Below are 23452 nucleotides of genomic sequence, written 5' to 3'. Positions count from 1 at the left end.
ATAAAAATCAACTAATACTCATTTGAGTTATAATTGACGTTATCTCAATTCAAATCTTAAAAGACCTCCTACCTAAATCTCATTATAATTTTTAAAAATAATATAATGAGTATAAATATTCAATATATTTTGTTGTGGAGGGAGTGAATAACTCCAAACAAAAAAAACTCAAAGTTGAATGATCAAATAATATACTTCACATAAAGATTAATATATCTCGACATTTTTCACATATATTTATCAAGAAGATTAAAATTTTTATTATGTGAAATTAATTATAAGATTTTTAAATTATGCTCACTTATGCATAAATTTTCTTACACACTTCTCCTATAAATAAAAAAAATATTTATTTTCTTTTAACCTGATATAACATGCTTTCAAGACATACTAAAGACACCATGAGCACCCAAAACATTCATCATATCTTACTCAAATATGAGATCCAAATCCTAATTTTCATAGTATTTTTTCCTTCATAATTACTCCAATAACAATCCTTTTCCTTGTAATACACTTATTCTAGACGCACATATTTCTTGCCCTTCCACGTGCATTGTTGGGATCCACATGTCCATTGAGGATACCATCACTGGTTATATGTGTTGGAGCTGCAATGATCGGCCGACACCCTCTCCTCGGAGGGTTAAAGATCACCGAGGATGGAGGAGACTGGTCAAGCCAGGAGATATGGGTTACACGTGGAGATGAGTTGGATATCTAAGACAGCCACATGCCTCCGACTCTTATTCGAGTCCTGCAAACAGTCATGTTGTCCTTGGGCTTCCATGCAAGGTCGAGTTGAAAGGCACCCAAGAGTAGACCTAAAATTTGGAAGGCAGTAGAGGGTAAATTCTATCCTTGGCCAGAGGATCTTATGATACATGTGTTAGTGAACAAATGCGTAGTTGCTGGTGAGTCAGCACGGCCTAGTCTACGGATCAATGTCGGGAGTCCCCTGTCAATTGAGCTGGCTGCCGAGGATGCCCGAGCCCTTGTGACGAGTTTTGGATCAACGTCGTGGGTGACCGCTTTGCTGCAAAAATGGTCTTCGTCGGGTGATTCCCAACTTTGACCCCTTCGACGAGCAAGTCAGTGGGATGATCGATCCTCTTTTCCTCTTTTCTTTCTTTTTCCCTCTCGAGACCGGGATCAAGGTCTTTATACCATTGTGATAGGGTCGAATTGTACGCGGGTTGGCATGGTGGGTACGGCACGACGTCAATACGGGTTCTGGCTCAGCGTGCTGTGCGTTGCCGTCCCGGGATTACCGGGACCTGACGTGTCGAATAGTGTCTTGGGAGCAAGGACTCTGACGTGGCGTGTGGCATCGGTTGTGACGTGTCGGGGGCGAAATATGGCATATCACTTCTCTCCCCCCGACATGGCGTGCCTAGGTTGGAGTGGTGTGATCATTTTGGTTGCTCGTGAGTGGGAGCTGGATTGGCTCGTAGAGGGGCGGTATGGAGGGTCTGCGTCTCGTTCCTTGAAGTGGACAGGGGCTGCCAAAGGGGCGGTTGGTCCGGATGAGGCGGGGGTGACACATCGTAAGTCGAATATTCGGTCGGGCACGAACCGGGGTTTGCAGCCGACGAGGTATGGTTCGAGCATAGGGTCGACCTCGCGGGCCGGGCGACGGCCCCCGTGCTCGGGATTGACGTTGGTGAGTTGCAAGTCGGGAACCGATCTGGAGCGACTCGGGCAAGAGTAGGGCCGGCAAGTCGCAAATCGAGAATTGATCTGGAGCGACTCGGGCAAGAGCTGGGCCGACGAGTTGCAAGTCGGGAACCGATCTGGAGCGACTCGGGCAAGAGCTGGGCCGGCGGGCCCGTGGATTAATCCTGGGCCCCGGTTTGGTGCCAGCGCAAGCCGTGGTGCCATGTGGTGGCCGGGCCTGATGAGATGCAGGGCCCAGCGGGGAGCCTCTCACTTCGGATGATTTTTGGCGGGAGATCTCAAGTGACGAGGCGCTTTTGGTGGGAGTCTTGAGGGCGGCAAATCTAGTGTATCCGAGGGGTCACAGGGTCTTAAATGTGGCATCCGTTGCTTTCCTCAGAGAGCGTAACCATCGCCCCTGGCAGCGGGGCAGCCTACCCTTTATAAGCTTCCCCTGAAGCAGTCGTCGTTACTTTTGCTTGGTCCTTCATCCCACACTCGGCTCTGTCCTCCCAGCCTTGAGATCGGGATGTCTCCTTCCTTCCCTTCGTCTTCTCCTTCTTCATCTTCACTCTTGTCTTCTTCTTCGACTTCTTCCTCTGGGGGCCTATGGGTCGAAGTCGTCAGCGTGTCCTCCGGCGGTGCACGCTCGGAGGCCGCAGGGGGTTCCTCTGTGCTTTCCAGCCTTAAATCATGGCATGACATAGACTCGGTGGTGACCAAGGGTCTTCTGAAGGTACTCCGAGATCGTTTCCGTATCCCGAAGTGCTATGATGTCCATGCTCCCCGACCCAGCCAGTGGCCGTATGATCGGTTTCCCGATGGGTTCTGGTTGACCATGGGGGACCTTGAGGCGGGGCTGCGGTTTCCTTTGCATCTCGTTATCGAGGAGTGCCTCCATAAGTAGGGCATATCACCGTCCCAGATGGCGTCGAACTCTTGGCGTTATTTGGTGGCGTTTCTCGGGGAGTGTAGGGGGGCCGGGATTACGCCGGCCAGGACCCTCTTCTTGGCTTGCTTCCGCTTGTGCAAGGGTCAAGGGGGGTATTACCTGACTGCCTGTAGTGGGTTTAAGATCAGCGACGCTCCTTCCAACAACAAAGGTTGGAAGAGCCACTTCTTTTTTATCAGTTGTAGTCGGGGGTGAGGCTTGAGTACCGGATGGATCTCCCAAACTGTCGACAACACCCCTCCGCTACTTTCTGTTGGAGAAACGACGGACATGAATTGGTTGAGAAGCATCCTATCTTCCTCTCGGGTAGTCTGGGCGATGACCGAGGAATGGCTGGTCGAAATAGGACTGAGCCCTGCCACCCAGGGTATGGTTATTAACGTGTTGTGGGTCATACGATCATCCCGAGGCATCTGACCTATCGGGTTTCTTTTTACAGAAATGGTGAATCTTCAGCGAGTGAAGGAGTCGTTTGGCAGCGGGGCCGCTATGCCCACATCCTGAGGTGGCGGTGGTTCTCGAGCCGAGGGTGCCCCTCAGAAAGACACGCCGAAGGGGGCGATGGGGTCGCCGGAGGTGGGCCGCCCTCGGAAGAGAACAAAGACGCTGGCTCGAAAGACACCTGCGGGTTCAGCCGCGGGCAAGAGTGCCGCCCCGGGATCACCTGAGGCTACTCCCCAAGCAGGGGGCGCGGGAAACGCGAAGGTGGCCACTAGGTCGTCCGGCGGTGACCCCCCCCAAGAGGGGGCCTCCGTGCCTAACGTCGATGTGGCATCTGTGTCGCGCGCCCCCTCGGGTCGATGGCGAAGAGTTTGAGGCCATGGCTATGGCCGACCTACCAGCCGAGGAGTCGGGAACCCCATACAACCCTCAATGGACGTCTCTCCAAGCCGACAGTCGCATCTGGGGCGACGACTCCACCGCCCGAGAGTTCCTCCAAGGGGCACTTCATCCGGCCATGGCAAAGGAGCTCTACTGCTCTCCTTCGAAAGTGTTGGCAAATCGGGCGGCCAAGTCGTTCGTCTGGGTGAGCAATGGCTCTCCTCCTTCATCCGACCCCTTCTTGCTTGAGTCCTGATGCCGACCTTTATGTAGGGCCAACACTACGCTATGGCGCTGATCGATCAGGTACTCGACGTCGGCCGGGTGATCGAGCACCAGGCAAGCGTAAATGCCTCCCTTCAGCGGGAGAATCAGGAGTTGAGGGCCCGGGGCGATCCGGAAGTCGTTGCCGTGGCCCCTCGGGCCTGGAGGAAGAGGTGACCCGCCTAAAGGCCGAGCTAGAGGAAAGTCAGTTGCGCGTCCGGACGCTGGATAACAAGTTGTTGACCCTCTCTCATGTCATCAAGACCGCCAGATCTTCGGCCTAGGCCGCTGAGGAGATCCTGAAGGAGGAGCGGCTGGCGTTACCTAAGAAGATACAAGAGCCGGTCACTGAGTAAAAGTCATTGGTCGGGTTTGAGCACGACCTGGTGAGGTCGGGGCGGGTGACATACGAGTTCATGTATCACGTGGCCCATGCTCGCTTTCGAGCAAGGTACCCGGGCCACGAACTGGAGGCAAACCCATTCTCCGACCTGTCGGAGGACCAGGACGTCGATATGCCGATGAGAGTCCCTTTCAACGACGGACCTGAAACCCCCCCTCGGAGCTAGTGGCTGTTCCTTCTTGTTGGTGTAAACAACTTCCTAGCCGTGGCCTCGGGGCCGACGCGGCTTGGTTCGGGTCCGGATGACGGGTCGTCGTTTCCTTCGGGAAAGGGCTCCTTGCCGACGCGCCCGGAGAGGGGTGCTTCGCCTTCGTCCCTGCACGCAGGTCGGGTCGGGATGCTCGACCCGACCCCTCTGATGGTTAAGTTAGACGTTGATCGTCGAAGTCCCCCCTTTCCCGTTTAGAATGCAAGGATCTCTATAGGGGAGTTCGGTGTTACCTGATGTGCCTGCTCGCAGGGGGTAGGATCGTACTTTCTGATGACGTCTGACATCGCTGTTGGCGTGACGTGCAGGATCGAGCCTGAATGGTCATTAATGGGCCTCGGTTGGCGTTACGACCCGTGTCAGGTACGCGCTGTCAGTTCGACATGGGTGTCGGGCGTCACGCAAGTCTTATCGTAATTATCACCCTCATCATACCCCCCCCCCCCAAAGGAAGTTATGCGTCAGTTGCCGAAATAGGGGGGTATAAAGAACTTTCTCCGTCGGTCGAAAGCCGGTTCACCACCCTAGGCGCATAGATCGTGGCGTTTAGCTATCGAGGGAGGTTGGGCGTGTCGTTACGGTGATGGGTAGTAAGTGGCCGAGGAACCTCGAAGAACGACTCGTAGGTCGGTTCGGGCTCGGCCGTAGGGGTGGTGGCCCCCTCAGGCAAGCAGGCTGCGTAGGCATGGCCTCAGTTAACGCGTAGCCGAGGAGCACGACTCAGGCGGGTGGGTCGAGGAGCCGAACTCAGGTGAGCAGGCCGCTCACGTGAGATTTCGAGCGATGCGAGGCTGAAGAGCACGATACAGGCGATTGCTACCGAGGAGCTGAGCTCGGGCGAGCGAGCCATGCAGATGTGGTTTCGGGCGACTTGAGGCCGAAGAGCACGATACAGGCGGTTACTGCCGAGGAGCTGAGCTCGGGCGAGCGAGCCACGCAGATGTGGTTTCGGGCGACATAGGCCGAAGAGCACGATACAGGCGGTTGCTGCCGAGGAGCTGAACTCGGGCGAGCGAGCCACGCAGATGTGGTTTCGGGCGACTTGAGGCCGAAGAGCACGACACAGGCGGCTGCTGCCGAGGAGCTACTTCGATTGGATTTGTTTATGCCGTGCTGCAGGAGGTACGGGTGGTCAGGTAATCTTTGGTTTGTTCGGAAGTCCAGGGGACAAACCTTTTCGCGAATCGCCAGTTTTCGAGAAGACCGGCGACTCAAGCCCGTTGTTTGCCACGTGTAACGTGCCCGTTGGTCATTCTGTCAAGTTGCATTTATGACGGAATGACGTTTGCGTCATCCTGATGCGACGTGTCTGGGAAGGGAAAGAGTTGGTGTTTTTGGCGGGATTTTGTCTATAAATAGTGTGCGGCTAGCCCGTCGAATGTCTCCTCACTTGTTTCTATTTTATCGTTTCGTACTTCATCATTTCGTTTGCGTCGATCGCTCTTCTTCTTTTTCAAAAGGTCGGTAAGGATGGTGCCTTCTTCCCCTTCCTCTTTGTCCTCTTCCTTGGCTAAAGGCGAGCAAACGACGGTTGTGTCGAACCCCGACTCGTCTTCCGACGAACAGGCGGCCCGGGCCCTTGAGGCCCTGATGTGGCCACATGACCTCGACTCCACCGTGAGCGAGTCGTCGCTCAGTCGCCTCCGGGACCTCTACGGCATCCCGGAGGAGTTTGCCCTCCATGCTCCTGAGCCCGGCCAACGGGCGTATGACTCGATTCCCAGGGGTTTCGCCCTTACCCTTGATGCCTTTGAGGCAGGGTTACGCCTCCCCTTGCACCCCATCATAACTTCGTGTATCTCATGGTGGCGTATCTCCTCGTCCCAGATGGCGCCCAAATCTTGGCGCAATCTGGTGGCATTCCTGGGGGAGTGCCACTACGCTAACATCACCCCGACCCGATCCCTCTTCCTTTCTTGTTTTCGGCTTTCCAAGAGGTCGGGGGGTTACTATCTATCCGCCCGGGTGGGTTTCCGAGTGAGCAGGGCTCCTTCCAGTAATAAAGGATGGAAGGGCGATTCTTTTTTGTCAACTGCTCGGAGGACTGGGGGTTCGGGCTTCGATGGGCGACGCGCGTAATAGATAACACCGCCCCCGGTCTAGACGATGGGGAGCGTCGAGTGGATGCATGATTAATAACATCTGCTTCCAGCTACATGTATTAGATTACTTGTCATGCCAGATTTCTTCTGTGAATAAGAAAGTCCACCGAGCGTATGCAAGACGTGTTCAATTAGCAAGAAATATAGGCGAGAATTTGAGATCGTAAGATGACGGTGTTCTCGACAAAGTCAGATGTGTTGACATAATCTGGCCCGTGGTTTCTTCTCAAGAAGCGTGACGGACATTAAGATTCGTGCATCGTTACATCGTAGCTAGTGAAGAAGAAAGAGACCTCTACGAAATGACCTTCTGACTTGGTGGAGGTCAACGGACGTTTAGTATATCTCTTACCGTTATCCGCTGGTCTGATGGCTGTCGTTGTAGGACAATGCACGAAACATGCCCTGCAGATTCTTACAAAGCCATTTGTGTCAATGTCAGTCATGCATGCCACGCATGAGCCAATGCCTCTCCAGGAGAATGTCAAATCCTACAGGCTAGCTGAAGGATTATGAATTGTATTCTTATGTTTGAGAAGTAAAGGCGGGCGAAGCCGAAGGGAGAGAGAGAGAGAGAGAGAGAGAGGAGGAAGAAGATGAAGGCAGAACGCTTACGGGGCGGCGTAGAAGAGCAGATGGCCGCGGGGCGACGACTGCGGGCGAGCCGACCGAGAGGCGGCGTGGGACGCAAATCTTTGTCGCGGACCCGGGAGTCCTTTGACTTGGGTTTTTTTGGGGGGAGTTGGATTTGGACAGAGTATTATCCACAAGGATCAACCTGCGCTGTACACAAAACACAGCGTATCGACAGGGCACAGTAGCCTTCGACATGGTTTCGGAACCAACGTTCCGGTTTTCCAAAATCAAAAACTAAAATCGAACCGGATGGTTTCGCTGCACAATTCGAACCACGCACATCCAAGATTCACCCAGAACTTATTTAGCTTAGTGTTTACCGTACACTCATCAAAGCACAACATTATAGTACATTTCAGTCTCTAAGACAAAATTAGAACTCAATTGAACGTAGAAGTATCCATCATCCCACACAGCCCATGGTTCTATCTTGCTGATGGAGAGAACTCCACAAATCGTTCTATTTCCATAGCGCTATTCTGGCTCACCTCGTTGGTTTCTGGGTAGATGTTACTATTGCCCATGGTATCACGAGGACATTCCAGTGCCAAGCTCTCCTTCAGCTCCGCTACAACTTCCGTCATGGTGGGTCTCTGGTGGGAGGCTTGTGCCGTGCACCTAAATGCTATATCAGCAACCTTCCACACCGAATTCACGTCGTACTCCCCCTGCAGCTTGGAATCGATGACATCCTCGATATTCCCGTTGGCAAGCCTTTCGCGCACCCGTTGAACTATATGAGCATTCTGTCTGCCTATAAGAATTGGCGGCTCAGCTGTGATGAGCTCCAACAGGATCACCCCAAATCCGTACACGTCACTCTTCTCACTGAGTTGGCCGGAGATGTAATAACTGAACAAGCACCAAAGCACATCAGAATTAGCCTCACTGTCATGGTTCACTATATATGTTACACCGAGTCTTTTCGGAAGAAAAATACTTCTTACTAAGAAAACAAATAGGATTATGCACCGGGGATAACAATAATTGAAAGATAATTTAATGCAGTTTATTCATGACAGTATGGTAAGTCGACTGAGGTACACCAATCTGTGCTCTATGTAACACAAGTATACTGCCTCTATTTAGAGCACATCACCTTAAGTCTAGCTTTAAGAAGCATCAGGCCAGCTGACTGAGGTTACTTTATCTTATTTTTTCCATAGCAAGATGCGGTATAAAGTTAAGTTAAATCTCTTATTAATTCCTCTTCACAAAATAGCATGCTCTCAGAAGTCAAAAATCTAATTTGGACTCATAATCACATAAGTTCAGCCGTGTGGATGAGAAACATTCTTCCTGTTCTTAGTGATAAATTTTAGTGACATATATATCTATATGGGCCAAAATAAAAAGAATAATGAAACAGTTTGTTACGTACTCTGGATCAAGGTATCCGGGTGTGCCAACCACTGCCGTGGGCACATTAGTAACATCATTTTGGATAGCCTTGGACAGTCCAAAATCTGCAATCTTTGCCTCTAGCTGTTCACTCAAAAGGATATTTGCAGTCTTCACATCCCTATGTATTAGTGGTGGTTTGCATCCCTTGTGCAAATATTCTAGACCTGCACGTCATGGAAAACTGCTAATGTAAAATGAAGAGATACACAAACAGCTTAATATTGTGCGTTTCTAATTTGCTACCAAACCTTGTGCAGCTTCAATTGCGATCTGGAGACGTTTTCCCCAACTAAAAGCACTGGCATTGCGAGGTTTACCTGACGAAGAAGACGATTACAATAACGCTTTCATCAGTTCACTGGAAGTTTACTGAAAATTATGTAATACAGAGTGCTTAATTCCTGTTACAGTTGTCAGTTTGATGCTCAAGACAATAGTGATGCCTTTCTAGTAATCAAGGCATAAGAAATTGCTGTGCGTCAAATGTGAAAATTGCTGCATTTGATTGTGGAAAGCAGCAAGGGTGCACTAGCTTAGCAAGGTCTTTTACTTAGTTTCATCAGGTTCTAAAGTGGATAGGATGTCATATAATCACCATCAGGATTTCTTCTTGAGTAGAACTTTCACTTTATGTGAATTTTCCTTTTAGTTTAAGATATAAGTTTTTAAGTTGCTTTATTATGACTTACAAAGTATGAGGAGGCAACATCTCTTTCTGCCAAAGAACAAATTTTGTGTCAATTTGTCATATAAGAATTCTACAGATGATCTTCTATAACTGTAACCAAAGAAAACTGAAACGAGAAAATAATTAAAATGTCACAATTTCCCACGGTCCATGCCATCATGTTGATGAAACCTTCTATAACCACAGGCTAGTATAGTAAAATCAAATGATCTTACTTTTCCTCAAAGAAAAATGGATCTAAAAAATGAAATAAATGGCCAATTTACCTTTTTTCAAACTGCAAGATGCATAAGGTTGATATGCTAGCTTATAATTTGCTTATGTTTCACTCAAAAGCTGCTATGAAAATGAACCAAACAGAAATCCTATTCTTTATAGAAACATCAGGAATCTAATGTGCGAAATTCCAATTTCAGAATGCAAATTCAACAATGAGATGCACGATTCATAACCTCTAATATAATCCAGCAGTGTTCCTTGAGACATGTACTCGTAGACAAGAGCCAGATGATCTCCATCCATGCAGTAGCCAACCAAAGAAACTAGACTTTTGTGATGAATCCTTATCAGGTGCTGCACCTGCAAACAAAACCAGAATTGTCAAATGCAGATCTTAAAAGAAGCTGACCCTCAATAATGGAAAAGCAATATGCTCAATGTTGAAAACCTGCCTTGCATTAATGGGCTCTAGAAAATCACACAATATGACGAATAAATTATCAAGAAAGCACCAAGATTCACTGCCTGCTACAAAACAAAGCATCACCTGTATTGAAGAGTATATTTCCATCGGAGAAGTGCACTAGTTAACTAACATTCTAATGCATGTTTGAGTTTGCAGACCAAACTCCAGTTACAAATTAAACTAACTAATCCCTTCAAAAACATATTACGGTTAACTGAAAGACATCTTGTAAATTTAAGATCTATAATCTGTTAGGGTTGAAATAGTTACCTCAGCTAGAAACTCTTTGGTTCCCTGCGAAGATGATTGAGAGCGTGTCTTGACTGCGACTTGAGTACCATCTTCCAAATATCCATGGTACACAGTACCAAATCCACCCTTGCCAAGAGTTCTTCCAAAGTTGTTGGTTATTCTCAACACCTCCGTGTACGTAAACTGTCGATTATCAAGTTGCAAAAGATTATCTTGATGACCCTTTACTAAGTTGGACAATCTTTCCTTCTCTGGCTGCACCAAGATATTTGCTGACCCTTTCAAATAAAACATGATAATTATAAATTGTAGGTCGTATGGGTGTGATTAAGTAGCTAATGCTTGCAAATATCTGAGTTAGTATGCATCAAAGACATGAATGGACAGTTATAATTTGCTGCAGCAAGCACTTACCTTTTGATTTTCTCATTCGACAGAAGATAAATATAGCCACAAGAAATAGCACCGCAGGAACTAGACAAATAATCACGATAATAGGTGTTGCAATCTTCTTCTTTTTTGATTCTGTGTCCGTCTTTATCTCACATGAATTTCCACTGGCGCATAAATTTTGATTGCCTTCAGTTCTACAGTAGAATTATTAACTTGATATTAGTATTGGTTAGCAATCAGTCTATGTTTCTTCTTCAAAAAAGTTAAAGTTTAAATGAAATAAACTGTTGCATTATTACTAGAGATTGCAGTTTAGACCGAGGGACATGTTTTAGGTGCAGTGGCATTGGAAAAAGAGAACAAGGTGAAACCCAAAGCAAAAAGAACAAAAATTCAGTTATTACCATCACCACCCTTAAACTCTATATTAAACCTCATTTTTTGCTCCGAAAAAAAAGAACTCTATGACAGATGCCTCTATAACTTCATAAGTAGGATAACAAAAGAAACAGACCTAAGTATCAGCAACCCTTGCTGTGATCTTTTTAGTAGAGAAGCAGGAATTGGCCCAGAAAGATTGTTGCCTGCCAAATTCCTGTAGAAGGAAACCAAAAGTTAGCGGGTCAATATTCCTTTTCATTGCAAATCTGACGATAAAGAGTAGCAATTCTTACAGGACTTGAAGCGAAGCCAAATTTCCCAGAACATCTGGCAAGGATCCTGTTAGGTTGTTATATGACAAGTCACTGACATGGAAAGTCACATACATTAGTCATTACTGATTTGGAAAGTCGCATACGTATGTGATCACTGATTTCCACCTCAAATAGAGACCAAGAGAAAATAATGCATCGCATAGTATCGATGATCCATTACACTAGCCAAATTAATATGGCACATGATTTAGACTAGCCAACTTAATACAAGTCATGACAAATGGACAGTCATGCAACAACTAATTTTTTCCTCCAAAGTAAAAGTTGATTATAGTAAAGATTCACATAAGTGCCAAATTTATAGCATTCCTATGTAGTATCTTTGGTCAAATATGTCATTTACACAGATTATTCTGGAATCACCTCTTTAATCAAACACTTCGATGAGATTTTAGCCAAATTAAAATGTGAATTAACTTCTTAACATAGAATTTCTAAGTGGTTCAAAAATTCCTAGTCCAATTTTCTTATGCCAGAACCAAATGAGAGAGCAGATCAAGAATAAACAAAGCTACCAGCACTTACAGGTACTTGATTGCTGTGAGCTTGGCAAAAGAAGAGGAAATAGGGCCAGTCAATGCACTTGCCGAGAGGTTTCTGCAAAACATTTTGGTCTTTTAGACAGTGCTTAAGAATTTTCTTAAAAACCTGATTTTCACATCATTGCAATTCTCTTCATCTTTATGCTGGATACTCACACATCTGTGATCCTTGGTGGATTGAGATCATAGCTGCACTTCAAGCCATCCCAAGCATATTCTTTTGGGGAACATGGATCACCCATCCAGTTTCTCTTCAGTTGATATTGTTCCCTGACATTGATAATGGCATCAACTGATTCCAAAATTATTAGAAACCAAGCCAAAATCACTAAGTGTAGTGACATATCATTTGTTCAATAAAATAATTACTAAAGTGTAATTTGAATAGCAGATTTAGTGCAAGGCAAAAGATACAAAATAATAAAAACAGGGATCAAAAGAAAACATAAAATAAACTTTCACGTGATTATGAACATCAAGGTATCGAATATCTCAAAGCATGCATATCTCATAATGTTTTCGGTATGTAACAATTTTTTTTCTTCAGGGTGTACTTTTAAGTAGACTCTGTTTTTCATATTATAATCATAGCCTCTAAACAAACATATTATACCATGTATTCTGCAATGCATCCATTTCAAACACAGGATTCTGTAAAAGATTATTCACTAAACCACATGATCTATTACTAACGATGATTGCAAACCAAACACATGATCTTATAGAATGGTAGGATCAAGTATTCTTTCATCATCTACATCTCTACCTGACATCCGTTTTGTTAACCCTGTCCTGCTTTAGTAAGATCATCTCAGAACACTCATGAATCCTCAAAAATTAAACTTGCAGCGAGTATGACAAAAAAGGTAATGTTATAATATGGTACGAAGGCATTTTATGAGCAATTCCCATTATTCATAATTTTCTTACAATCTAAGATTAATGGCTCTCCTGTTAGATTAAATATGGTCCAAAGGCCTAAAATGCGATAGCCCGACTAATAAGCATTAGAAAAGTCAACCTGTGAGTGGCTGACAAATTTAAGGTTCATGAACTGGTCAGTTGATGTCAGTAATCAGAAGCCTATACAAGAAAGTCAAATTTAGATCAAACAGGTTTTGAACCAAGAAGATGAGAATTCTCTGATGATTAACTAGACACGGGAGCTTGAAACCGACACCAGAAAAGGGAATATTAAATTTTAAGATCAGTTTACCACTTGTAAATCAACATCATATTTCGACCCTGCTCGAGCATTTGTTCGAAGAAATTCTATTGGCGAATTTGCCCTCTACTTGTGCTGACAATATATAGTGTCATGGAAATGATAATTATCATGATGTGCAGCTCAAGAAAAAGGAAATAAGAAATATCCTAACGTACCGTCGTCAGACTCGGTCGGCGTGTTCTTGAAAAACATCGGCGCGTAGACTTCGAGCGCGTTGAGGATTGGAGGAAGCGTGGACAGGCCCGAGGAGTTGAGAGCCCAATTATACCGCAGACTGGGAGTCAGGGGGGTGGTGCTGTATATGGCATCGGACATGAGGTAGGTCGGGGTGAAGTTAGCGTACCACTTCTCGCCATTAATGTAAACGTCGAACGCCCTCGAGGTGTTCGGGAGAAGCTCCGAGAAGTGGAGGTTGGCGTAGAACTCGTTAACGGGGGCGCCCGAATCCACAAAGTCCCAGTAGAATTTCAACATGCTGGCGTTAACGGGCACTGCCGCCGTTTGCATCACAGCCGACGGAGCCTCGAATAGATCATTGACGTAGTTATTTACAGTGAGGGTGGTCGATATGGAGGACCAACCGACCGTAGAAACGAAGGGCAGCCAGATGCGATCGTAGCGGTCGAACGGATATCTGTTGATCATCACCGCATCACAAGTATATCGTACGGTTAGCTTTTTTATTTAAAATAAATTATCCTATTATATATATGATGGATGGAACTCCAAATACCATCAATAACTATGATGAACTCATTATGATTCTAATATATAATAACATATTTTAACTTAAACTAGTTAATATTATTAATACTTAATCATGATAACTTGAGTTTTTGGATGAATTTTAGTGGAAATATTTTAATATTTAAATAAAAATAAATTTGTTATATCAAAATTTGTGAGAACAAATATATTATAAAAAAACTCCTCTTTTTATTTTTTTTACCTAATATCATAAATACCCAAAGACATACTCTTCCCCTTTTCTTTCTCTTTCATTTTCCTATAATTCGGTCTTATAATATTTTTACAAAGTTATAGTATTTTTTTTATAATATAAAAAAAAATACTGTAATATAGAAAAAAAAATATTTTTAAAATATAATCAAATCAAATCAAATTCTACGAGTAATTTGAAAGAAAACAGAAATATTTTGGTGATCAGCAGCTGTGATGCTTCAGCTCACCTCAACAAGTGATTCGTGGTCGGTGCCAGGTTAATTCGCAAGAACAGGACCAGATTTTGCGTAGCATTGGCGTAAGAATAGATGGTGTTCTTGAGCGGCCGTAGCTCCAGTGCAGATATGAAGGGAGTTGCAGAGCCAGTCTTTACCAAGCAGACCGATGCGGAATCAGCAGAAGCAACAAAAATGACCTCTGCCCGATGAACATCGGATGCCTTGGTGATGTTGACGGTCGTCCAAAGGTTGACGCCAAGGTGAAGGTCGAAGAGGAGGGGATTGCTGGGGCTCGCTCCGTTCAGGCCGTCGTAGTTCCCGTACATGAAGGAGGCTCTCACCAAGTACTTCTGCTCCGGCGTCACCGTCAGTGCGTAGCAATTCCGAGATCCATTTGGAAAGCTTCGAAGATTCTGTAGTTGTTTCTCGAGCGAGGAGTCTACGTAGTTGGAGGCGATGGTGTGGTCCGTCCCTGTGTCGATGAACCCGTCGTCTGATACGTATGGTATGTTGGTGGTTTCGTCGGTGTAATTTGTGTTGCTGCTGATGCCACAGTCGATACTTACGTATCCTGCAAAAGATGATGATAGAATGAAGATTGACCACTGTGATCGTTAGTGAACATTTGCCAAGAGATTGCCGAAATCGTTTTCAAGGAAGTGTCGTGAATCATATGACATTTGAGGGAGGCATCAAAACTGACATGAATCAAGGATCAGCTACTGCCTAAATGCATGATAGAATCATCTGGAAACGTATATGCCATCATTTGCTAGAGAACTATTGTGAATAAATAGGAAGAAACAACATCGATATCAGAGTAAGATTCAGGAGAAGCTGGATCACCGTCAGTAGTAGGCAGCTGTGCGTGAACTGTGCTCAGAGACGCGATCGGCAGAAGAAGGAAGAACCAAAAGGCCATACTCCACGAGCCAACACCACCCAATGCGCGAAATCAGATTGCCGGCCATCTCCTGCTTTTGTAGAAGAGTTTGGTAGATGACCTGATCGTGGACTTTGGCCAAGCCCTTCCTCACCAGCTCTTTGGATTGCTGGCTTCCTGCGGACACGCTTCGGCAGAGCCGAGACACTAAGCATGATACACGTGTACATAAAGCGTGCGGGTTCCACCTGAAACGATTGAAGCATTGGATGCTTAAGAGCTGCAGCTGTTACAGAGTAAAGTAGCAAGAAATGGGGTTGCTGATCTGGCCATTCGCATGCGTAACAGGACACAGATGTCAAAGTCAATGGTTTTATGGTAGCGTCCAATGCATGGGAGTCTGAAATCATAACCGAGTAGTAGAATGACTTCGTCGTAGCTACCTTCTGACACGGTCTTCAAGCAGCGACAGGAGGGGAAGACGGCGCATCTTTAGACGGATGTGATTGCGACTGCAAGGCAGGAAACTAATGAACAGAAGATGATGATATCACGGAGAGCGAGTATGTTAATGTCACTTGCAATAACGTCCTTATAAAAGGAGACGACATTCACAGATCATCATACATTATTTGCAGGTAAAAGATAGGAGTAGGTAATGGAACTAGTTTGACCTTTTATTAGACATAATTATCAATTTTGATGGGGATATCTTCTTCTTCGTCCAATCAAACATCGTGCATCCACATAAGGTGACTTGGTTGGGGTGACATTGACCTATGTGTTCTAGCTCTATCCGGAACTCTGAATGTCGTATGCACACTGGTCCACCTTAGTTTAATAATTAATATCAAGATCAATTACATATTATCTTATGTAATTAAATATTTTTATTATTTCGTTTCGTCTTCAAAAATTATATTAGGATTCCTATACTTATTAAAGTAAAACATTAAAATTCTTATATAGGATTAAAAAGATAATTTTATAGAATTAAAAATTAAGAGAAAAAAGGATTAAATATTTTACTTTCGTAAGTTTAGAGATCTCGATATAACTTTTCAAAATATAAAAACTAAGATATTAAATGTAACTAATTATAAAAAATAATATATAATTAGCCCACGATGGAAAAGCCAACTCACCTACTTTTTAACATTAGATAACACAAATATAAAAATCAACTAATACTCATTTGAGTTATAATTGACGTTATCTCAATTCAAATCTTAAAAGACCTCCTACCTAAATCTCATTATAATTTTTAAAAATAATATAATGAGTATAAATATTCAATATATTTTGTTGTGGAGGGAGTGAATAACTCCAAACAAAAAAAACTCAAAGTTGAATGATCAAATAATATACTTCACATAAAGATTAATATATCTCGACATTTTTCACATATATTTATCAAGAAGATTAAAATTTTTATTATGTGAAATTAATTATAAGATTTTTAAATTATGCTCACTTATGCATAAATTTTCTTACACACTTCTCCTATAAATAAAAAAAATATTTATTTTCTTTTAACCTGATATAACATGCTTTCAAGACATACTAAAGACACCATGAGCACCCAAAACATTCATCATATCTTACTCAAATATGAGATCCAAATCCTAATTTTCATAGTATTTTTTCCTTCATAATTACTCCAATAACAATCCTTTTCCTTGTAATACACTTATTCTAGACGCACATATTTCTTGCCCTTCCACGTGCATTGTTGGGATCCACATGTCCATTGAGGATACCATCACTGGTTATATGTGTTGGAGCTGCAATGATCGGCCGACACCCTCTCCTCGGAGGGTTAAAGATCACCGAGGATGGAGGAGACTGGTCAAGCCAGGAGATATGGGTTACACGTGGAGATGAGTTGGATATCTAAGACAGCCACATGCCTCCGACTCTTATTCGAGTCCTGCAAACAGTCATGTTGTCCTTGGGCTTCCATGCAAGGTCGAGTTGAAAGGCACCCAAGAGTAGACCTAAAATTTGGAAGGCAGTAGAGGGTAAATTCTATCCTTGGCCAGAGGATCTTATGATACATGTGTTAGTGAACAAATGCGTAGTTGCTGGTGAGTCAGCACGGCCTAGTCTACGGATCAATGTCGGGAGTCCCCTGTCAATTGAGCTGGCTGCCGAGGATGCCCGAGCCCTTGTGACGAGTTTTGGATCAACGTCGTGGGTGACCGCTTTGCTGCAAAAATGGTCTTCGTCGGGTGATTCCCAACTTTGACCCCTTCGACGAGCAAGTCAGTGGGATGATCGATCCTCTTTTCCTCTTTTCTTTCTTTTTCCCTCTCGAGACCGGGATCAAGGTCTTTATACCATTGTGATAGGGTCGAATTGTACGCGGGTTGGCATGGTGGGTACGGCACGACGTCAATACGGGTTCTGGCTCAGCGTGCTGTGCGTTGCCGTCCCGGGATTACCGGGACCTGACGTGTCGAATAGTGTCTTGGGAGCAAGGACTCTGACGTGGCGTGTGGCATCGGTTGTGACGTGTCGGGGGCGAAATATGGCATATCACTTCTCTCCCCCCGACATGGCGTGCCTAGGTTGGAGTGGTGTGATCATTTTGGTTGCTCGTGAGTGGGAGCTGGATTGGCTCGTAGAGGGGCGGTATGGAGGGTCTGCGTCTCGTTCCTTGAAGTGGACAGGGGCTGCCAAAGGGGCGGTTGGTCCGGATGAGGCGGGGGTGACACATCGTAAGTCGAATATTCGGTCGGGCACGAACCGGGGTTTGCAGCCGACGAGGTATGGTTCGAGCATAGGGTCGACCTCGCGGGCCGGGCGACGGCCCCCGTGCTCGGGATTGACGTTGGTGAGTTGCAAGTCGGGAACCGATCTGGAGCGACTCGGGCAAGAGTAGGGCCGGCAAGTCGCAAATCGAGAATTGATCTGGAGCGACTCGGGCAAGAGCTGGGCCGACGAGTTGCAAGTCGGGAACCGATCTGGAGCGACTCGGGCAAGAGCTGGGCCGGCGGGCCCGTGGATTAATCCTGGGCCCCGGTTTGGTGCCAGCGCAAGCCGTGGTGCCATGTGGTGGCCGGGCCTGATGAGATGCAGGGCCCAGCGGGGAGCCTCTCACTTCGGATGATTTTTGGCGGGAGATCTCAAGTGACGAGGCGCTTTTGGTGGGAGTCTTGAGGGCGGCAAATCTAGTGTATCCGAGGGGTCACAGGGTCTTAAATGTGGCATCCGTTGCTTTCCTCAGAGAGCGTAACCATCGCCCCTGGCAGCGGGGCAGCCTACCCTTTATAAGCTTCCCCTGAAGCAGTCGTCGTTACTTTTGCTTGGTCCTTCATCCCACACTCGGCTCTGTCCTCCCAGCCTTGAGATCGGGATGTCTCCTTCCTTCCCTTCGTCTTCTCCTTCTTCATCTTCACTCTTGTCTTCTTCTTCGACTTCTTCCTCTGGGGGCCTATGGGTCGAAGTCGTCAGCGTGTCCTCCGGCGGTGCACGCTCGGAGGCCGCAGGGGGTTCCTCTGTGCTTTCCAGCCTTAAATCATGGCATGACATAGACTCGGTGGTGACCAAGGGTCTTCTGAAGGTACTCCGAGATCGTTTCCGTATCCCGAAGTGCTATGATGTCCATGCTCCCCGACCCAGCCAGTGGCCGTATGATCGGTTTCCCGATGGGTTCTGGTTGACCATGGGGGACCTTGAGGCGGGGCTGCGGTTTCCTTTGCATCTCGTTATCGAGGAGTGCCTCCATAAGTAGGGCATATCACCGTCCCAGATGGCGTCGAACTCTTGGCGTTATTTGGTGGCGTTTCTCGGGGAGTGTAGGGGGGCCGGGATTACGCCGGCCAGGACCCTCTTCTTGGCTTGCTTCCGCTTGTGCAAGGGTCAAGGGGGGTATTACCTGACTGCCTGTAGTGGGTTTAAGATCAGCGACGCTCCTTCCAACAACAAAGGTTGGAAGAGCCACTTCTTTTTTATCAGTTGTAGTCGGGGGTGAGGCTTGAGTACCGGATGGATCTCCCAAACTGTCGACAACACCCCTCCGCTACTTTCTGTTGGAGAAACGACGGACATGAATTGGTTGAGAAGCATCCTATCTTCCTCTCGGGTAGTCTGGGCGATGACCGAGGAATGGCTGGTCGAAATAGGACTGAGCCCTGCCACCCAGGGTATGGTTATTAACGTGTTGTGGGTCATACGATCATCCCGAGGCATCTGACCTATCGGGTTTCTTTTTACAGAAATGGTGAATCTTCAGCGAGTGAAGGAGTCGTTTGGCAGCGGGGCCGCTATGCCCACATCCTGAGGTGGCGGTGGTTCTCGAGCCGAGGGTGCCCCTCAGAAAGACACGCCGAAGGGGGCGATGGGGTCGCCGGAGGTGGGCCGCCCTCGGAAGAGAACAAAGACGCTGGCTCGAAAGACACCTGCGGGTTCAGCCGCGGGCAAGAGTGCCGCCCCGGGATCACCTGAGGCTACTCCCCAAGCAGGGGGCGCGGGAAACGCGAAGGTGGCCACTAGGTCGTCCGGCGGTGACCCCCCCCAAGAGGGGGCCTCCGTGCCTAACGTCGATGTGGCATCTGTGTCGCGCGCCCCCTCGGGTCGATGGCGAAGAGTTTGAGGCCATGGCTATGGCCGACCTACCAGCCGAGGAGTCGGGAACCCCATACAACCCTCAATGGACGTCTCTCCAAGCCGACAGTCGCATCTGGGGCGACGACTCCACCGCCCGAGAGTTCCTCCAAGGGGCACTTCATCCGGCCATGGCAAAGGAGCTCTACTGCTCTCCTTCGAAAGTGTTGGCAAATCGGGCGGCCAAGTCGTTCGTCTGGGTGAGCAATGGCTCTCCTCCTTCATCCGACCCCTTCTTGCTTGAGTCCTGATGCCGACCTTTATGTAGGGCCAACACTACGCTATGGCGCTGATCGATCAGGTACTCGACGTCGGCCGGGTGATCGAGCACCAGGCAAGCGTAAATGCCTCCCTTCAGCGGGAGAATCAGGAGTTGAGGGCCCGGGGCGATCCGGAAGTCGTTGCCGTGGCCCCTCGGGCCTGGAGGAAGAGGTGACCCGCCTAAAGGCCGAGCTAGAGGAAAGTCAGTTGCGCGTCCGGACGCTGGATAACAAGTTGTTGACCCTCTCTCATGTCATCAAGACCGCCAGATCTTCGGCCTAGGCCGCTGAGGAGATCCTGAAGGAGGAGCGGCTGGCGTTACCTAAGAAGATACAAGAGCCGGTCACTGAGTAAAAGTCATTGGTCGGGTTTGAGCACGACCTGGTGAGGTCGGGGCGGGTGACATACGAGTTCATGTATCACGTGGCCCATGCTCGCTTTCGAGCAAGGTACCCGGGCCACGAACTGGAGGCAAACCCATTCTCCGACCTGTCGGAGGACCAGGACGTCGATATGCCGATGAGAGTCCCTTTCAACGACGGACCTGAAACCCCCCCTCGGAGCTAGTGGCTGTTCCTTCTTGTTGGTGTAAACAACTTCCTAGCCGTGGCCTCGGGGCCGACGCGGCTTGGTTCGGGTCCGGATGACGGGTCGTCGTTTCCTTCGGGAAAGGGCTCCTTGCCGACGCGCCCGGAGAGGGGTGCTTCGCCTTCGTCCCTGCACGCAGGTCGGGTCGGGATGCTCGACCCGACCCCTCTGATGGTTAAGTTAGACGTTGATCGTCGAAGTCCCCCCTTTCCCGTTTAGAATGCAAGGATCTCTATAGGGGAGTTCGGTGTTACCTGATGTGCCTGCTCGCAGGGGGTAGGATCGTACTTTCTGATGACGTCTGACATCGCTGTTGGCGTGACGTGCAGGATCGAGCCTGAATGGTCATTAATGGGCCTCGGTTGGCGTTACGACCCGTGTCAGGTACGCGCTGTCAGTTCGACATGGGTGTCGGGCGTCACGCAAGTCTTATCGTAATTATCACCCTCATCATACCCCCCCCCCCCAAAGGAAGTTATGCGTCAGTTGCCGAAATAGGGGGGTATAAAGAACTTTCTCCGTCGGTCGAAAGCCGGTTCACCACCCTAGGCGCATAGATCGTGGCGTTTAGCTATCGAGGGAGGTTGGGCGTGTCGTTACGGTGATGGGTAGTAAGTGGCCGAGGAACCTCGAAGAACGACTCGTAGGTCGGTTCGGGCTCGGCCGTAGGGGTGGTGGCCCCCTCAGGCAAGCAGGCTGCGTAGGCATGGCCTCAGTTAACGCGTAGCCGAGGAGCACGACTCAGGCGGGTGGGTCGAGGAGCCGAACTCAGGTGAGCAGGCCGCTCACGTGAGATTTCGAGCGATGCGAGGCTGAAGAGCACGATACAGGCGATTGCTACCGAGGAGCTGAGCTCGGGCGAGCGAGCCATGCAGATGTGGTTTCGGGCGACTTGAGGCCGAAGAGCACGATACAGGCGGTTACTGCCGAGGAGCTGAGCTCGGGCGAGCGAGCCACGCAGATGTGGTTTCGGGCGACATAGGCCGAAGAGCACGATACAGGCGGTTGCTGCCGAGGAGCTGAACTCGGGCGAGCGAGCCACGCAGATGTGGTTTCGGGCGACTTGAGGCCGAAGAGCACGACACAGGCGGCTGCTGCCGAGGAGCTACTTCGATTGGATTTGTTTATGCCGTGCTGCAGGAGGTACGGGTGGTCAGGTAATCTTTGGTTTGTTCGGAAGTCCAGGGGACAAACCTTTTCGCGAATCGCCAGTTTTCGAGAAGACCGGCGACTCAAGCCCGTTGTTTGCCACGTGTAACGTGCCCGTTGGTCATTCTGTCAAGTTGCATTTATGACGGAATGACGTTTGCGTCATCCTGATGCGACGTGTCTGGGAAGGGAAAGAGTTGGTGTTTTTGGCGGGATTTTGTCTATAAATAGTGTGCGGCTAGCCCGTCGAATGTCTCCTCACTTGTTTCTATTTTATCGTTTCGTACTTCATCATTTCGTTTGCGTCGATCGCTCTTCTTCTTTTTCAAAAGGTCGGTAAGGATGGTGCCTTCTTCCCCTTCCTCTTTGTCCTCTTCCTTGGCTAAAGGCGAGCAAACGACGGTTGTGTCGAACCCCGACTCGTCTTCCGACGAACAGGCGGCCCGGGCCCTTGAGGCCCTGATGTGGCCACATGACCTCGACTCCACCGTGAGCGAGTCGTCGCTCAGTCGCCTCCGGGACCTCTACGGCATCCCGGAGGAGTTTGCCCTCCATGCTCCTGAGCCCGGCCAACGGGCGTATGACTCGATTCCCAGGGGTTTCGCCCTTACCCTTGATGCCTTTGAGGCAGGGTTACGCCTCCCCTTGCACCCCATCATAACTTCGTGTATCTCATGGTGGCGTATCTCCTCGTCCCAGATGGCGCCCAAATCTTGGCGCAATCTGGTGGCATTCCTGGGGGAGTGCCACTACGCTAACATCACCCCGACCCGATCCCTCTTCCTTTCTTGTTTTCGGCTTTCCAAGAGGTCGGGGGGTTACTATCTATCCGCCCGGGTGGGTTTCCGAGTGAGCAGGGCTCCTTCCAGTAATAAAGGATGGAAGGGCGATTCTTTTTTGTCAACTGCTCGGAGGACTGGGGGTTCGGGCTTCGATGGGCGACGCGCGTAATAGATAACACCGCCCCCGGTCTAGACGATGGGGAGCGTCGAGTGGATGCATGATTAATAACATCTGCTTCCAGCTACATGTATTAGATTACTTGTCATGCCAGATTTCTTCTGTGAATAAGAAAGTCCACCGAGCGTATGCAAGACGTGTTCAATTAGCAAGAAATATAGGCGAGAATTTGAGATCGTAAGATGACGGTGTTCTCGACAAAGTCAGATGTGTTGACATAATCTGGCCCGTGGTTTCTTCTCAAGAAGCGTGACGGACATTAAGATTCGTGCATCGTTACATCGTAGCTAGTGAAGAAGAAAGAGACCTCTACGAAATGACCTTCTGACTTGGTGGAGGTCAACGGACGTTTAGTATATCTCTTACCGTTATCCGCTGGTCTGATGGCTGTCGTTGTAGGACAATGCACGAAACATGCCCTGCAGATTCTTACAAAGCCATTTGTGTCAATGTCAGTCATGCATGCCACGCATGAGCCAATGCCTCTCCAGGAGAATGTCAAATCCTACAGGCTAGCTGAAGGATTATGAATTGTATTCTTATGTTTGAGAAGTAAAGGCGGGCGAAGCCGAAGGGAGAGAGAGAGAGAGAGAGAGAGAGGAGGAAGAAGATGAAGGCAGAACGCTTACGGGGCGGCGTAGAAGAGCAGATGGCCGCGGGGCGACGACTGCGGGCGAGCCGACCGAGAGGCGGCGTGGGACGCAAATCTTTGTCGCGGACCCGGGAGTCCTTTGACTTGGGTTTTTTTGGGGGGAGTTGGATTTGGACAGAGTATTATCCACAAGGATCAACCTGCGCTGTACACAAAACACAGCGTATCGACAGGGCACAGTAGCCTTCGACATGGTTTCGGAACCAACGTTCCGGTTTT

The 23452-nt window shown here is 48.0% G+C and overlaps 1 protein-coding gene across 2 annotated transcripts; it reads right to left on the bottom strand.

Moving 5' to 3' along the window:
• Window positions 1–7331: 7331 nt before the first annotated feature.
• On the bottom strand, window positions 7332–15080 carry LOC135642353 (putative leucine-rich repeat receptor-like protein kinase At2g19210). Of its 2 annotated transcripts, none has more exons than XM_065158451.1 (13): window positions 14979–15080; window positions 14142–14703; window positions 13107–13585; window positions 11880–12015; window positions 11707–11778; window positions 11140–11211; window positions 10980–11060; window positions 10487–10659; window positions 10091–10350; window positions 9588–9714; window positions 8696–8764; window positions 8425–8611; window positions 7332–7895 (listed from the first exon to the last, which is right to left on the bottom strand). In XM_065158451.1, exons 1-13 carry the CDS (start codon window positions 15052–15054, stop codon window positions 7469–7471), a joined length of 2721 nt encoding a protein of 906 aa, XP_065014523.1. In that variant the 5' UTR covers window positions 15055–15080; the 3' UTR covers window positions 7332–7468. The 2 variants fall into 2 exon arrangements, with proteins under 2 accessions (XP_065014523.1, XP_065014524.1); XM_065158452.1 differs by having other exon boundaries at window positions 10091–10344.
• Between the last annotated feature and the right edge of the window lie 8372 nt (window positions 15081–23452).

The sequence above is a fragment of the Musa acuminata genome, chromosome BXJ3-7, assembly GCF_036884655.1.
Source record: "Musa acuminata AAA Group cultivar baxijiao chromosome BXJ3-7, Cavendish_Baxijiao_AAA, whole genome shotgun sequence".
Taxonomy (NCBI): domain Eukaryota; kingdom Viridiplantae; phylum Streptophyta; class Magnoliopsida; order Zingiberales; family Musaceae; genus Musa; species Musa acuminata.
Note: the sequence above shows the minus strand (reverse complement) of the source record. Positions and strands in the feature narration are given on the sequence as shown.

Excerpts from the sequence above, each read along its gene's own strand:
- LOC135642353 (XM_065158451.1), bottom strand. The coding sequence starts at position 15,054 with ATGGCCTTTTGGTTCTTCCTTCTTCTGCCGATCGCGTCTCTGAGCACA. Across the intron at positions 12,016-13,106 it reads GCCGACCGAGTCTGACGACG|TTGATGCCATTATCAATGTC; the intron begins GTACGTTAGGAT and ends TTTTGGAATCAG. Across the intron at positions 9,715-10,090 it reads CCAAAGAGTTTCTAGCTGAG|GTGCAGCACCTGATAAGGAT; the intron begins GTAACTATTTCA and ends TTTTGTTTGCAG.